Raw genomic sequence first — 17106 nt, 5'->3', positions numbered from 1 at the left:
AAAAACCCTGCAGAGAAAAAGGCAGTTTTTAGTAGCCGGGTTAGTAAGTGGAATCTTATTGACAGTTTTGGTCAATTCTGGTGAGTTGTCATTCTAATTAGATCTGTGGAAGTTGGCAGTGACATTTACTGAAATTTTCCCCACATCTAATTTTGTTTCTTCAGTATTAAAATTAAGATGACAAGTCTTGTAAACAAGGGCAAGCATACAGAAGTATCAAAACAGACTCTAAACTAAATTATTAATAATGTAACATCTTCACTCTCATCACCTTTACACAATCATTCAGTGCAGTAATTTGATATCTTGAGAATGGGTCTTCTGTTTATCCTGTTGCATGGCTATTATTCCTGTATGTGGGCATGTTTCATTTGTTTAGACATTGCTGACTGCTATTTTGTGAATTTCAGTGGGTAACCTGTGCAGTGTGCTGATGCAGATTTCATAAGCTAATCATAATAGCTGTCATTTTGACTGACTTAAGCACAAAGTGGCCATTTTGTGAGGTCTTAAGAACATAATAAATAGGAGCAGGAGTAGGCCATATGGGCCCCCGAGCCGACGCCACCATTCAATAAGAGCATGGCTGAACTTCTACATCAACTCCACTTTCTCACTAAAGCCCTATCTAATTGCAGCAAGATTTCCTTACTCTTATACTCCAATCCCCTTGCAATAGAGGCTAACATACCATTTGCCTTCCTAATTGCTTGCTGTATCTGCATGTTAACTTGTGGAAAGTATACTATTGGCCAGCTCAAGAGATTTGGTAATACAGTAGATTAGAACACAGATCTTTCACTTGTCACTGTGAATCCAGTCAGATAGTGAGATGAAAGGATTCATATTTTTAAAGTTTGAATTTGAATGGTTTTATGTATGGTCATCCATCTTAAGTTTGGTTAAAACAATAACTCCAATTTTGATGCCGTTTTTTCTCCTCCCTGAGAGTATGGGGGAGGAGTGGGTCATTTTCAACTTCAGTGTCTGGGCAGTAACCTGGTGGAGTGGATCACCTGCCTGTTGTAGATGCCCTATAAAGGGTGGGCGATCCGCTCAACCAGGTGACTGCCCAGATGGCGAATGTTGAAAATGACCCCTTATGACTAGTACAGGTAGAGTTTGATCTTCACCATCTGTGTGTAAAGCATCACCTGGACAGAGTGCAGTGAGGAGAATGAAGCGAGGAAAATTGCATTTCCATAACAGAGCCGGCCCAATTTTTCTTCCATTTAAATGAATGGAAGGAAAATCAGCTGGGCTCTGTTATGAATGTACAATATTCCCCGGCCAATTTTCCTCTGCGCTCTGCCCAGGCGATGCTTTATGCACGGGCAGTAAGGACCAAAATCTGCTTTGTAGGTTTAAAAGGAATGTGCAAAGATAGCTTAATATATGTGGAGTTGATGAAGTAGCCTTGGTTATGTTCGAGAAGCTGGAGCTCCTACTAACTGTGAGAGAGGTTTCACCAGAACCAGAGAAATGTTTGTTAAAATAAGAGGTTTGTAATGACATTGTTTACAATTACAAGGTTCCACTGCGCATGTTTTAATGAAATCATCTCCATTTCAGAATTCATTTTGGGCTAAATTTTAACAATGTTTTATTCAATGTTGCAGTGATGTTACCCTAATGTTAATTACAAATCTCTAAATTATTTTAATTATGTTCCCTAATGGTCTGTTTCTATCAATGAAATCTACTTACGTCTGGTTACATTTGAGATCAGTTAGATTTTCTGAAATTCCTGTTTCTCCTAATCTCCATTTTATATGACCTCAAACAACGATAACTACCTTCCTATTGAAACAATTGTACCATCCATTATGAACCCTTACTTATTGTGGATTTCATTACAATGTTAATGCCCCCCAACACATGGTGGAATTCCTTATTACCGTAGCCACTTGTGCGCGATCTTGCTGTGTATGCTGTTGCGTCTCATGTTATGTTAGCATGCTTATCACGTGTGAAAACCATTATGGATTTTTTGCTCTATTTTAGTGCACTGTGCATGTAGCATATGGTTCAGCAGCTCAGTAACTGTAATATTGTTTCTATTTTTCCAGGTAAAGCTTATCCTCCTGAATTCTACTACGATACACCTAACCCACTCTGGCAAAATCGAGCACGGGTGTACTCCTACATGCTGCAGTGGACACAGATGAATCCTATTGCCGTTGACCTCATTCTTGCATATCGTTTGGGGATTAGGCAGGTATGAAAATTTCATAACCTTCCTCCCCCCCCACCCCCCCACAACAGGAATATTTTTGCTGTTCCTCAAGGACAGGACTGACCCATGAAGGAACAGTGAACCTTGACCCTTGACTTGCTTATGGATGTGTCACTACTTTGTTTGGTTGTACTGTGACAGTACTTCGACATGAGTGAGCTTAAAGGTTTAATGTTTCATTATTTCAGTATACAGCAGAATTTGTGAAGAAGTGTGACCCTTTATTCACGTAACAATAAATAAAATCATAGTTACAATAAAATAACTGCCATATTGATAATAGCCAGTCACAGAATAATACACTGATTTTTTTTTTAACTAACCAATGTACAGGATTAAACATGGGAACCCTCTTTGTAATTGCCTTGTTTGTGCTTATGGCAAGGGTTCTTAAATAGCTTCTGAAACCTATGACCAGTTCTATAGATATGCATTGGCATACAAAAAACTTTTGCTCACAGCCATTTGTATTATTGTTTTGCATGACTCAGTCACTGGATGGAATTTGCTGTCATTAATAGTGATTTCCCTTCATCTTGAGATATATAGGCCAAAAAACAAAATGCAAGATCTATGAAAAAGATGAAGGTTTGGCATACAACACAAATGAATGTGTCACTTTCTTACATAAATTATGAATAAAGCAATTTTGTAGAAAATGAGCAGAGTGACCAGATCCGGTTGAATAGAGGCTGATGTGTTAGCTTCCTTTACTGGGTTCTGTAGTGTATTGGGGTTCTGCCCTGTCAACTCTAGACTTGTCATTAGGCCTAACACAGATAACTAATAACCAATCAATTAGCAGATTCTTCTCTCTAACAGATGGTTTATGTGCTCAACCATAAATGTATTTTGATGCTTTGGCAACATAAGATGTAACTTATCATGCCAATAAAGCGATTTGAATTGAATTGTGAATTGTGGTTAAACGTTCAAAGTAAAATGAGTTCAGATTGTCTAAAGCCAGTTCCCCTGTGAACACAAGTCCACAGTACAAAACTGCTTACAGGGGCTACACGAATAGCCGATGTACGAAATGTTAATGCACAGTGGTACAGTAGACCAGCTCTTTTGAGGATGGAGTTGAGGCTTGTTGTCTGGGCAGTGCAGAGAGAGAACAAAGTTACACTTAACTCAGAGTGCTGGTTAGGGAGAACGTTGCAGAGAGCTCCAAGAAAGATGTTATTATAAAAGCTACTTGTTTACCAGTGGCCAAACATTTTCTTTCATTACAGTTATATGCATAAAAAGATTCAGATATGTAAAATGTCAGCATTAGCTCAATGGTAGCACGCTCACCTCTGAGCCAAAACTTCAAGGTCATGGGTTTAAGTTCCACTCCAGAGACTTGAGCACATGATCTAGGCTGACACTTAATTCAGTGCAGTACTGAGGAAGTGTTGCACTGTCGGAGATGCTTTCAGATGAGGTGCTAAACTGAGGCACTCAGGTGGATGCAAAAGATCTAAGGGCACTATTTGCAGAAGACCAAGGGAATCCTGGCTAACATTTATCCCTGAACCAACACCACTAAAGGATCATCTGGTCACTTATCGCATTACTAATAGGACCTTCCTGTGTGCAATTGGCAGCCGTGCTTCCTGCATTACAAAAATGCCTACACTTCAAAAGTGCTACATTGGCTGTGAAGTGCTTTGGGGCATCCTCAGCTTGTGAAAGATACAATGGGCTGGATTTTCCAACCCCCACGGGTGTGTACGAGGTGTTCACGCGCCCGTAGGGGCCTCGCAAGTGGCGGTTTCAGGCATGCGAAGCGCATGCGCTAAAACCCGGCACTTGCGATCATTCTCTTGACAGACCATCCGTCTGCCCAAGAAAAGGGCCTCTGCGGGTGGAGAGTTGCGCTTTTTCCACAACTTCCGCCCACTGAAAGGCCATAGAATTCTTACGCCTGGTAAAAGCAAGCGTAAGGCCTGCTTTTACCAGCTTGAGAGTGTTGAAAAATAGACAAATTAAATTTGATAACTCATTTATAAATTAAAAATACTCTTCAAAAAGGTAAGTTTATTTTTAGCCCTGTAAAAACATTTAATTTTTTTTTCAAATGTCCTGTGACTTGAAGGGATATTCATGCAATGTCTTTGTTTTTCATCCATAAATTACTAATAAGTTTAATATGAACTTTCTGTAGAATATTGGAGTAGTCCATGTTTCTTTCTTTGAGTAGAAACCCACGGATATAGATGGGGTTATTTTCCTTTTGTAATTTTAGACTTTCCAAGCTATTAAAACATGAAGAAAGTGTAGAAGAATTAAAAAAAAATCAAGCATGCTCCTCCCAGTAGTACATGTATTATTGATTCTCCAGAATGTATTTAATCCCAAGATTAATAACCAGAAGCACAACCTCAGAGTAAATAAAAATATGATATTTCTCCTTGACCCCAGATGGCAATTTGAGAAAGCACTAGGATATCAATCTAACACTAGAATCTACACATTATTCAAACCTGACTTTATTTCACACATAATATTTCCATGATTCCAATAGGATTAGGACTATAGTGTTCCATAGGATACTTGTGGTAGTGAAATTCAATCTCCCAATTTCATGCTAGATATCCAGACTTTATAGGAGTCTATCCAAAATTGGTATGTATAAATTGTCCAGCTATGAATATAGGGACTTGAGTGAGAAACATTAGAAAGACAAAATTTATAATCCTAAAGAAATATCTCAATGTTTAAAATTCAAACTTGACATTCTGCACTCCTCTAATTCTGGCCTCTTGTGCATACCTGATTTCCTCGCTCCATCATTGGCAGCCATGCCTTCAGCTGCCTAGGCCCTAAGCTCTGGAATTCTCTACCTCCACCTCTCTACCCTCCTTTAATCACTCCTTCAAACCTACCTTTTTTGATAAAGCTTTCGGTCACCTGTCGTAATATCTCTTTATGTGGCTCAGTGTCAAATGTTGTCTGACTACACTCCTGTGAAGTACCTTGGGGTGTTTTACTACATTAAAGGGTGCTAAATAAATACAAGTTGTTATTAATTAGAAAGAGTTAAAAGTAATCAAAATACATTAGCCATCTCATTGCTAGGAATTATTTTGCTTAATTTCTTAACTCTCCTTAATTGCAAACTGTTTAATAAAGATTCTCACTTAATAGATGAGACACTATCAGGAGCATTTTCTTCCTGTCCCTTTCTGTTGTGTTTTGTGCCACTTAATTGCAATTGACTTAAATACAATTTTCTGATCATAACTATCTAGAAATCTTATTCAGTGCTGAAACTATTAGTTAAATCCGATAATACAATTGAGGTTACTATGACTGATAGTCAGACTATTTATACAGTGATGTTTCCAGCAATAGCCTAAAAATGTTAATGGGCTAGCTGCATGCATCAATGCATACAGCAACCAATCTTATTACATGTTTTATTATTATATGTGTGAGTGTTTCAGCGTCAGTGGTTCACTGAGCAGCACTTTTGGTGCTGGACTGACCGAGGAAAATGAATGAAAACTTAAATAATTTGAGCCCAGCAACAACAACTTGCATTTATATAACCTAATATTTTCTAATGTAGGAAACGATCCAGCAGAGTAATTAGAAGTGATTTGGAGCATGCCATTCATAATGAGATAATTTCAGTGCTGCACTCTGCTTAGAGAAAAGCCTCTTTACAAACCTGGGGCTTGGAGAATTAGCTGTCCCACATAATTCCATAGGTTGTATTTCCCATGATAATCCTGCTGATCAGAATTGCCACATTAATCACAAAACTTTTCTCAGTTCCTATGACAATAATTTGGAAATGTAGACTTTTTTGAACCAGGACTACGTTTTATACAATAATACTTATATTTTTGTACAGAATATGAATTTAATTGCACAAGTGAGAAAGACATCATAACCAAAATTACTCTTCCAGCCCTCAAAATACCTCCAGTCACCTGAAAACTGAGTGGTGCTTAGACACAAACAGAACAAACATACACTGAGTATTTTGTTTTAAGAAAAATGTTTAACAGTTTTATTTATTTAAACTATTTATGAAAGGAAGGTTTTCAAGAACTAATTTCAATGAAGGGAAATCAATTACTTGTGAAATTGTGGATAGATCAAATGGGACGGACAAAAACATTGGATTGAGGTTCAGAAGAGCGCAAGGTCAAGACAAGGGGAGAGCTAATGTGAAGAAAGCTGTGAGACTGAAAATAATTTTGCATGTCTGTGGTGTCTGTTTGGCACTAGAAGCAATACAAGGGGCTTGAGTAAGAAATATTAGAAAGACAGTTGCAAAGGAAACTGGCAGGCAAGGAATGTATACGGGATGGTTTCCTGGAACAATATGTCAAGGAACCAACTAGAGATCAGGCTATCTTAGACTGGGTATTATGTAATGAGAAAGGATTAATTAGCAATCTTGTTGTGCGAGGCCCCTTGGGTCAGAGCGATCATAATATGATAGAATTCTTCATTAAAATGGAGAGTGAAGTAGTTGACTCAGAGACTAGGGTCCTGAATTTAAATAAAGGAAACTACGATGGTATGAGGCGCAAGTTGGGTAGGATTGATTGGGGAATGTCACTCAAAGGGTTGACGGTGGATAGGCAATGGCAAAAATTTAAAGATCGCATGGATGAACTACATAATTTGTTCATCCCCGTTTGGCATAAAAATAAAACAAAAAAGGTGACTAAACCGTGGCTAACAAGGGAAATTAGGGATAGCATAAGAGCCAAGGAGAGGACATATACATTGGCCAGAAAAAGCAGTAAACCTGAGGATTGGGAGCAGTTTAGGATTCAACAAAGGAGGACAAAGGGATTAATTAACAGGGGGAAAATAGAGTATGAGCGTAAGCTTTCAGGGAACATAAAAACTGACTGTAAAAGCTTTTATAGGTATGTGAAGAGAAAAAGATTGGTGAAGTCAAGCGTAGGTCCCTTGCAGTCAGAATCAGGGGAATTTATAATGGGGAACAAAGAAATGGCAAACCAATTAAATACATACTTTGGTTCTGTCTTCACAAAGGATGACACAAATAACCTCCCAGAGGTGCCGGGGAACATAGGGTCTAATGAAAGGGAGGAACTGATAGAAATCATTATTTGTAGGGAAATGGTGTTAGGGAAATTGATGGGATTGAAGGCCGATAAATCCCCAGGGCCTGATAATCTACTTCCTAGGGTACTTAAGGAAGTGGCCCTAGAAATAGTAGATGCATTGCTGGTCATCTTCCAAAATTCGATAGACTCTGGAACAGTACCCATGGATTAGCGGGTAGCTAATGTTACCCCACTGTTCAAAAAAGGTGGTAGAGAGAAAACAGGGAATTATAGACCGGTAAGCCTGACATCGGTAGTGGGGAAAATGCTAGAGTCTGTATTGATTTCTTTGTGGGTTCAATGATGAGACATTTATGAAAGAGAATGACTTTTAATCTAAAGTCTGTTCAACTCTTTATACAGCTTTACAGGAGACACGATGCTTGTGATGCATCTAGAACGAAACTGAAACTAAACCAAACTGCCTTGCTTGTCTCGGTCACATGCCCTCTGCTTGTCAGGCACAAGCAATCAATACATGCAAACATGCTGATAAGGCATCATAATCAAACAGGCAAATACCATCTCTATTTGCTGATATTATTACAGAGTCCATTATAAAAGATGTAATAGCAGAGCACTTGGAAAACAGTGACAGGATCGGACAAAGTCAACATGGATTTACAAAAGGTAAATTGTGCTTGACTAATCTACTGGAATTTTTTGAGGATGTAACTGGTAAAATAGATAAGGGAGAACGAGTGGATGTGGTGTATTTGGACTTTCAAAAGGCTTTCGATAAGGTCCCGCATAAGAGATTAGCGTGTAAAGTTAAGGCACATGGGATTGGGGGCAAGGTATTGACTTGGATAGGGAACTGGTTGGCAGACAGAAAGCAAAGAGTTGGAATAAACGGCTCTTTTTCCAAGTGGCAGGCAGTGACTAGTGGGGTACCGCAGGGATTGGTCCTTTGACCCCAGCTATTCACAATATATATTAATGATCTAGATGAGGGAACTAGATGTAATACCTCCAAGTTTGCAGACGACACAAAGCTGGGCGGGCGTGTGTGCTGTGAGGAGGATGCTGAGAAAGTCCAGGATGATTTGGGCAGGTTGAGTGATTGGGCAGAAGCATGGCAGATGCAATATAACGTAGATAAATGTGAGGTTATCCACTTTGGTGCCAAAAACAGGAAGGCAGATTATTATCTGAATGGCAATAGATTTGGAGAAGGGGAAGTGCAACGAGACCTGGGCATCCTTGTGCACCAGTCGCTGAAGGTAAGCATGCGGGTGCAGCAGGCGGTTAAGAAGGCAAATGGTATGCTGGCCTTCATAGCGAGAGGGTTTGAGTACAGGAATAACAATGTCTTGCTGCAGTTGTACAGGGCCTTGGTGAGACCACATCTTGAGTATTGTGTGCAGTTTTGATCGCCTTATCTGAGGAAGGATGTTCTTGCCATGGAAGAAGATTCACCAGGCTGATACCTGGGATGGCAGGAATGACGTATGAGGAGAGATTGGGTCGATTGGGCTTATACTCGCTGGAGTTTAGAAGAATGAGAGGGGATCTCATTGAAACTTATAAAATTCTAACAGGACTAGACAGACTAGATGCAGGAAGGATGTTCCCGATGGTCAGGGAGTCCAGAACCAGGGGTCACAGTCTAAGGATAAGGGGTAAGCCATTTAGGACAGAGATGAAGAGAATTTCTTCACCCAGAGAGTGGTGAACCTGTGGAATTCTCTACCACAGAAGACAGTTGAGGCCAATTCATTAATTAAATATATTCAAGAAAGAGTTAGATATATTTCTTAAGGCTAAAGGGATCAAGGGATATGGAGAGAAGGCAGGGACAGGGTACTGAATTTGGCTGATCAGCCATGATCTCATTGAATGGCGGAGCAGGCTCGAGGGGCTGAATGGCCTACTCCTGCTCCTATCTTCTATGTTTCAAGCAAAGTCTGAGATATGGTTACAGTGGGCTGAGGAATAAGACTACATCCTGCTTGTGGACCGTGATCAAGGGCAGAGTTTAGAGATCTGGGCAAGAAGTGGTTTTGGCATGTGATGTGACAGCAGATTAGACGAAAGAGTCAGAGCGAGGCATTGTAATTCCATTATGGTTGTCTATGACCAGAATCTCACCCCATCCTTTATCTCAGGATGTCGTCTTAATCCTCGATGTATTCTGCCCAAATCTCGGACATTGTTTGCTGCTAATCGTGTTCTTTGCAACTGCCTGCCTTGTATTTCTTATTTGTGGAATAAATTCTTACGCAGAGATTTTTTGAGAAATTATTACTATTGATGATTTTGGTTGAGTTATATAAAGTGGAAATAGTATTTAGAATTTCTGTCAAGAATTTTAAGTAAATGCTTAATAGAGCAAAAGCAAAATACTGCGGTTGCTGGAAATCTGAAATAAAAACAGAAAATGCTGGATATAGTCAACCGGTCAGGCAGCATCTGTGGAGAGAGAAACAGAGTTAACGTTTCAGGTCGATGACCTTTCACCAGACCTTCATAGAGCAGATGTATAGTGTTTTAGCTTAAGGGGAAATAATGGACTCTTCATCTGTTTCAGCCTATAGGAAGTAGACTTCAGGGTGACATTTAGAGTCATATTGGAATTAGGTGCCCTTCCTATTGACTGGCCATGATAATGAAGATACTAAATGAACATTAGGTAAAATTCTAAGTAAAAAACAAACAGGTTGAGGTTTGTGCAGTGGTTACTTTTAGTTAAAGATTCTGAACTGCAAGTCCAATCTGAGGACTCCCCAGAAGGAGGTACAATAAAGAATATTACTGATAAGAAAAAACAGAAGATGTCAATGGAAATATGACACAAACCTCTAACACAATGGAGAGGAATGAATTCTGTGTACGAGACCTGGAGAATAAGTGCATGGAAAATATAGACTAGCAAGGAGTTTTTCCCTCAGTGGTAATGGGTATACAGAATAAGTGAAAAGATATTTCAGAGAAACCTCAAAAGCATAGATGCATTCAACAAGAGATTGATATATTTTTGACAAAGGAGGGACATAAAGTATAAATCTGTAGTAAACAGAAGATAGCTGGAGGAGTAGTTAGAATGAGAAAAAACTGTGAGAATTATAGGAATAGACAGCTTTCAGTTCTGAGTTGAAATATGTGATCGAAATAGCTGTCTACATTTTTAATGCTTAAGCTGCCATTACAGAGAAATAGACTTCATAGCCTGACTAAATAATCATTCCTCTTCTTTTGCTTTGTAAAAATGTCATTGTGGAGCCATGTGCCACTTACCCCCACCTCTGTGAATAAGTACTTAGATATTCCTTATTGAGGAGCATAAAATTATGAGGGGCCTAGATAAAGAGGATAGAAAGGACCTATTTCCATTAACAGAGGAGTCAAAAACCAGGGGGCAGAGATTTAAAGTAATTGGTGGAAGGCTTAGAGGGGATTTGAGGGGAAATATCTTCACCCAGAGGGTTGTGGGGGTCTGGAACTCACTGCCTGAAAGGGTGGTAGAGGCAGAAACCCTAGCCACCTTTAAAAAGTACTTGGATGTGCACTTGGGATGCCTTAACCTGCAGGGCTACAGACCTAGAGATAGGAAGTGGGATTAGGCTGGCTGGCTCTTCGTTGGCTGGCGCGGACACGATAGGCCGAAATGGCCTCCTTCTGTGCTGTAACTTTCTATGATTCTATATTCAAATATAATAGGTATACGTGCTTATATAGATGTGCACAATGGAATTTAAATTTAACTCCACAAAGTATTACCCATATTTGTTGTGCTGGCAGTCGAGAGTTGCTGTACCAGAGGAATTTTTAATAATTACTTTTCTGCTAAACCAACCCGTGGATTTTTTTAGTATATTGGCCCAGAAATTCGGGTCCCAACGCGTGAGTACGGACGGAGTACTCACGCGTGGACCCGATGGAAGTGCCGGAATCTTGCATGTACTACGCACGCGCGGGAAACCGGCACTTCCGATCCTCTGAACCAAGGGGTTCAGAGGTCGAACGCATGCGCGCGGGAGTCTGCGCGTGCGCGTTGAACTTCCTTTTTTTTTACAGGTTTTAACGTGCGGGTAAGTCTGTACATGTTAGAAATGTAAAAAGCAGCCATAAGGACTTCATTTTCAAAGGTAAGTGGTCAATTATTTAAAATGAAAACATTTTTTCCACAGGTTTTTTACTTTTAAATACTTTAAAGCAAGGTAAGTTTATTTTTAGCCCTGTTTTTTTATAAAATTATTTTTTTCAAAAATTTTTTTTTTTTTTTAAATAGTTATTTAATGTCATTTATAGTTTATTTACAAAGTGTGATTTAAAAAAAAAATTATTTGAAGGTAAAGTACAGTTTTACAGCCTCAGCATTTATACGTTTTGACAGGTCTATCTGTCAAGACTTATGAATGGAGCATTCCCTGCTCCGATTGGCTGCCTGTTGCTCACGTGATCCCAGGGGATGCATCGCACTAACTACGCCCCTGGGACACGCCAGCATAGCGCGCCGGCCTCTGGGACAGGCCTCGGAGAGGAATTCCATGCATGCCAAGAGGTCAATTGCCAGCGCGCTAGGTAAGTGTAGGTCGGGGGCTTGCACCTGCGGGAAGCCCCCGACCCGAATTTCTGGGCCAATATCTAGAGAATATAGGCTTATATTCGCTAGAGTTTAGAAGAATGAGCGGGGTTCTCATTGAAACTTATAAAATTCTAACAGGACTAGACAGACTAGATGCAGGGGGGATGTTCCCGATGGCGGGGGAGTTCAGAACCAGGGGTCACAGTCTAAAGATAAGGGGTAAGCCATTTAGGACTGAGATGAGGAGGAATTTCTTCACAAACCTGTGGAATTCTCTACCACACAAGGCAGTTGAGGCCAATTCATTAAATATATTCAAGAAGGAGTTAGATATATTTCTTACGGCTAAAGGGATCAAGGGATATGGGGAGAAAGCAGGGACAGGGTAGTGAATTTGGATGATCAGCCATGATCTCATTAAATGGCGGAACCCTACTCCTGCTCCTATCTTCTATGTTTCTATGTTTCTAAGCAATTTTAGTTGTTCCATTAGTTGTGCTCATAAGATGAGTTAAAGTAGATTACAGTGTCAGAAGTTGATGGCTTTTCTAGCTTTAGAATATACTGTACAAATGTAAGTCCAATTAGATATTTTTGGCACCTGATACTTATTTCTGTCTCTTGTGTAATTATATTCAAGCAAAATCTGAGGATTATGGCACCAATTATGAAATTGCCCTGATGTCTAAGCATTTTATATGACTAATAATTTTTAGTTTCTCACTTTACTCCAAATAAAATAGAGATTATTGCTCTGTAACATCCCTGGTAACTTTTTATTGAAGTTTAATTACTTCTTTTATTTAGTTTAATTAGTTATTTTATTTTTATTTTTGCTTTAAGCATGTTTTGCCAAATCTAGGACTGATGAATTGGATTGGGCTTTATGTTTCAGACTGTTGGGATTTCAGGCTCATCAAGAGATAGAGCTGATTGCTCAATGTTGAATGTTTTCAAGTATTGTGTAAGATTTAGGAAGAATTCTGTGGCTACAAGAGCAGGTCAGAGGCTGGGTATTCTGCAGCAAGTGACTCACCACCTGACTCCCCAAAGCCTTTCCACCATCAACAAGGCACAAGTCAGGAGTGTGATGGAATACTCTCCACTTGCCTGGATGAGTGCCACTCCAACAACACTCAAGAAGCTCGAAACAATCCAGGACAAAGCAGCCCACTTGATTGGCACCCCATCCACCACCTTAAACATTCACTCCCTCCACCACCGGCGTACCGTGGCTACAGTGTGGACGATCTACAAGGTGCATTGCTGCAACCCACCAAGGCTTCTTCGGCAGCACCTCCCAAACCCACGACCGCTAACACTTAGAAGGAGAAGGGCAGCAATTGCATGGAAACACCACCACCTCCAAGTCACACACCATCCTAACATGGAAATATATTGCCGTTCCTTCATTGTCGCTGCGTCAGAATCTAACAGTACTGTGAGAGTGCCTTCACCACACGAACTGCAGCAGTTAAAGAAGGCGGCTCATCACCACCTTCTCAAGGGCAATTAGGGATGGGCAATAAATGCTGGCCTTGCCAGCGACATGAATGAATAAAAACAAATTGCTAATCGTGAGCAAGAGGAGAACAATTGCTCTCACATAGAAACATAGACGATAGGAGCAGGAGTAGGACATTTGGCCCCTCGAGCCTGCTCCACCATTCAATGCGATCATGGCTGATCATCCAAATTCAGTACCCTGTCCCTGCCTTCTCCCCATATCCCTTGATCCCCTTAGCCTTAAGAAATATATCTAACTCCTTCTTGAATATATTTAATGAATTTGCCTCAACTGTCTTCTGTGGTAGAGAATTCCACAGGTTCACCACTCTCTGGGTGAAGAAATTCCTCCTCATCTCAGTCCTAAATGGCTTACCCCTTATACTTAGACTGTGACCCCTGGTTCTGGACTCCCTGACCATCGGGAACATCCATCCTGCATCTAGTCTGTCTAGTCCTGTTAGAATTTTATAAGTTTCAATGAGATCCCCTTTCATTCTTCTAAACTCTAGCGAATATAAGCATAATCGACCCAATCTCTCTTCATACGTCATTCCTGCCATCCCAGGTATCAGTCTGGTGAATCTTTGCTGCACTCCCTCCATGGCAAGAACATCCTTCCTCAGATAAGGCGACCAAAACTGCACACAATACTCAAGGTGTGGTCACACCAAGGCCCTGTACAACTGCAGCAAGACATCCTTGCTCCTGTACTCGAATCCTCTCGCTATAACCGCCTGCTGCACCTGCATGCTTACCTTCAGCGACTGGTGCACAAGGACACCCAGGTCTCGTTGCACTTCCCCTTTTCCCAATCTAATTATCCCAAGATAATCTGCCTTCCTGTTTTTGCCACCAAAGTGGATAACCTCACATTTATCCACATCTACCATGCATCTGCCCAATCACCCAACCTGTCCAAATCATACTGGAGTTTCTCTGCATCCTCCTCACAGCACACACGCCCACCCAGCTTTGTGTCGTCTGCAAACTTGGAGATATTACATCTAGTTCCCTCATCTAGGTCATTAATATATATTGTGAATAACTGTGGTCCTAGCACCGATCCCTGCGGTACCCCACTAGTCACTGCCATCCACTCGGAAAAAGAGCCATTTATTCCAACTCTTTGCTTCCTGCCTGCCAACCAGTTTTCTATCCAAGTCAGTAACTTACCCCCAATCCCATGTGCTTTTACTTTGCATGCTAGTCTCTTATGCGGGACCTTATTGAAAGCCTTCTGAAAGTCCAAATATACCACATCCACTGGTTCTCCCTTACCTATTCTACCAGTTACATCCTCAAAAAATTCCAGTAGATTAGTCAAGCACGATTTACCTTTTGTAAATCCATGCTGACTTTGTCCGATCCTGTCACTATTTTCCAAGTGCTCTGCTATTACATCTTTTATAATGGACTCTAGCATTTTCCCCACTACCGCTGTCAGGCTTACCGGTCTATAATTCCCTGTTTTCTCTCTACCACCCTTCTTAAATAGTGGGGTTACATTAGCTATCCTCCAATCCATGGGAACTGTTCCAGAGCCTATCGAATTTTGGAAGATGACCTGCAAATCTGCAATGCATCTACTATTTCTAGGGCCACTTCCTTAAGTACCCTAGTATGTAGATTATCAGGCCCTGGGGATTTATCGGCCTTCAATCCCGTCAATTTCCCTAACACCATTTCCCTACAAATACTGATTTCATTCAGTTCCTCCCTCTCATTAGACCCTATGTTCCCTGACATTTCTGGGAGTTTATTTGTGTCCACCTTTGTGAAGACAGAGCCAAAGTATATATTTAATTGGTCTGCCATGTCTTTGTTCCCCATTATAAATTCCCCTGTTTCTGACTGCAAGGGACCTACGCTTGACTTTACCAATCTTTTTTTCTTCACATATCTATAGAAGCTTTTACAGTCAGTTTTTATGTTCCCTGCAAGCTTACTCATATACTCTATATCCCCCCTCTTAATTAATCCCTTTGTCCTCCTTTGCTGAATCCTAAACTGTTCCCAATCCTCAGCTTTGCTGCTTTTTCTGGCCAATGTATATGTCCTCTCCTTGGATCTTATGCTATCCCTAATTTCCCTTATTAGCCAATGTTGAGTCACCTTTTTTGTTTTATTTTTATGCCAAACAGGGATGAACAAATTCTGTAGTCCATCCATGCGATCTTTAAATGTTTGCCATTGCCTATTCACCGTCAACCCTTTAAGTAACATTCCCCAATCCATCCTTACCAACTCGCACCTCATACCATCATAGTTTCCTTTATTTAAATTCAGTATCCAAGTCTTTGAATCAAATATTTCACTCTCCATCTTAATGAAGAATTCTATCATATTATGATCGCTCCGACCCAAGGGGCCTCGCACAACAAGATTGCTAATTAATCCTTTCTCATTACATAATACCCAATCATAGATGGCCTGATCTCTAGTTGGTTTCTCGACATATTGGTCCAGGAAACCATCCTGTATACACTCTAGGAATTCCTCTTCCACAGTATTGTTACTAATTTGGTTAGACCAATCTATATGTAGATTAAAGTCACCCATGATAACTGCTGTGCCCTTATTGCACGCATCTCTAATTTCCCATTTAATTCCATCCCCAAACTCAGCATTACTGTTTGGGGGTCTATATACAACTCCCACTAACGTTTTCTGTCCCTTGGTATTACTCAGCTCTACCCATACAGATGCCACATCATCAGAGCTAATATCCTTCCTTACTATTGTGTTAATCTCTTCTTTAACCAGCAATGCTACCCCACCGCCTTTTCCTTTTGCCTGTCCTTCCTGAATATTGAATACCCCTGGATGTTGAATTCCCAGCCTTGGTCACCCTGGAGCCGCATTTCCACAGCTAATTCATCCACCTTATTAAGTATGCTTCTCGCATTAAGACACAAAGCCTTCAGGCTTGTTTTTTTAACACTCTTGGACCTTTTCGATTTATTGTTTACTGCGGCCATGTTTTACACCTTTGATTTCTCTGACTTCCACTTTTACTTTTCTCCTTCCTGTCTTTTCCTGTCTTTTGCTTCTATCCTTGCTTCCCTGCACAGGTTCCCAACCCCCTGCCATTTTAGTTTAAACCCTCCCGAATAGCACTAGCAAACATTCCCCCTTCGACATCAGTCCCGGTCCTGCCCAGGTGCAAACCATCCAGTTTGTACTGGCCCCACCTCCCCAGAACCGGTTCCAATGTCCCAGGAATTTGAATCCCTCCCCCTTGCACCATTTTTCTAGCCACGCATTCATCTGCGGCCGCAGAAATGCCTATCTATTCCCCTTACAATAGAATCCCCTATCACTATAGCTCTCCCACTCTTTTTATCCCATCCCATGCAGCAGAACCAGCCATGGTGCCAGGAAGTTGGCTGCTGCTGCCTTCCCCCGATAAGCCTTCCTCCCCAACAATATCCAAAGCGGTATATCTGTTTGAGAAGGGAATGGCCACAGGGTACCCCTGCACTACCTGCCTGCGCCTACTACTCTGCCTGGCGGTCACCCATTCCATTCCTGCCTGTGCAGCCTTTACCTGTGGTGTGACCAACTGATTAAACGTGATATTCATGACGATCTCAGCATCGCGAATGCTCCACTATGTATCCATTCGCAGCTCCAGCACCACAATGCAGTCTGCTAGTAGCTGCAGCTGGATACACTTCCCGCACACATGGTCGTCAGGGACACAGGAAGTGTCCCTGATTTCCCACATAGTGCAGGAGGAGCATGCCACG

General features: G+C 40.9%; 2 protein-coding genes across 3 annotated transcripts in view; one reads left to right on the top strand and one right to left on the bottom strand.

Annotated features, from left to right (window-relative positions):
* LOC147109216 (uncharacterized) overlaps positions 1–17106 on the bottom strand; it is a 370234-nt gene that overhangs the window by 69789 nt on the left and 283339 nt on the right. The gene's annotated exons all lie outside the window — the stretch shown is intronic.
* Positions 1–17106, top strand: part of mdga2a (MAM domain containing glycosylphosphatidylinositol anchor 2a) — a 1193698-nt gene that overhangs the window by 1000267 nt on the left and 176325 nt on the right. For both annotated transcript variants that reach the window (XM_086002928.1, XM_086002927.1), the window contains one exon: positions 2070–2218. In XM_086002928.1, coding sequence (XP_085859054.1) covers positions 2070–2218 — 149 coding nt within the window. The remainder of the gene's footprint in view (positions 1–2069; positions 2219–17106) is intronic.

This window comes from Somniosus microcephalus, chromosome 12, assembly GCF_052327205.1.
Source record: "Somniosus microcephalus isolate GS21.2 chromosome 12, FLI_Smic_1.0, whole genome shotgun sequence".
NCBI classification, from domain to species: Eukaryota; Metazoa; Chordata; class Chondrichthyes; order Squaliformes; family Somniosidae; genus Somniosus; species Somniosus microcephalus.
Note: the sequence above shows the minus strand (reverse complement) of the source record. Positions and strands in the feature narration are given on the sequence as shown.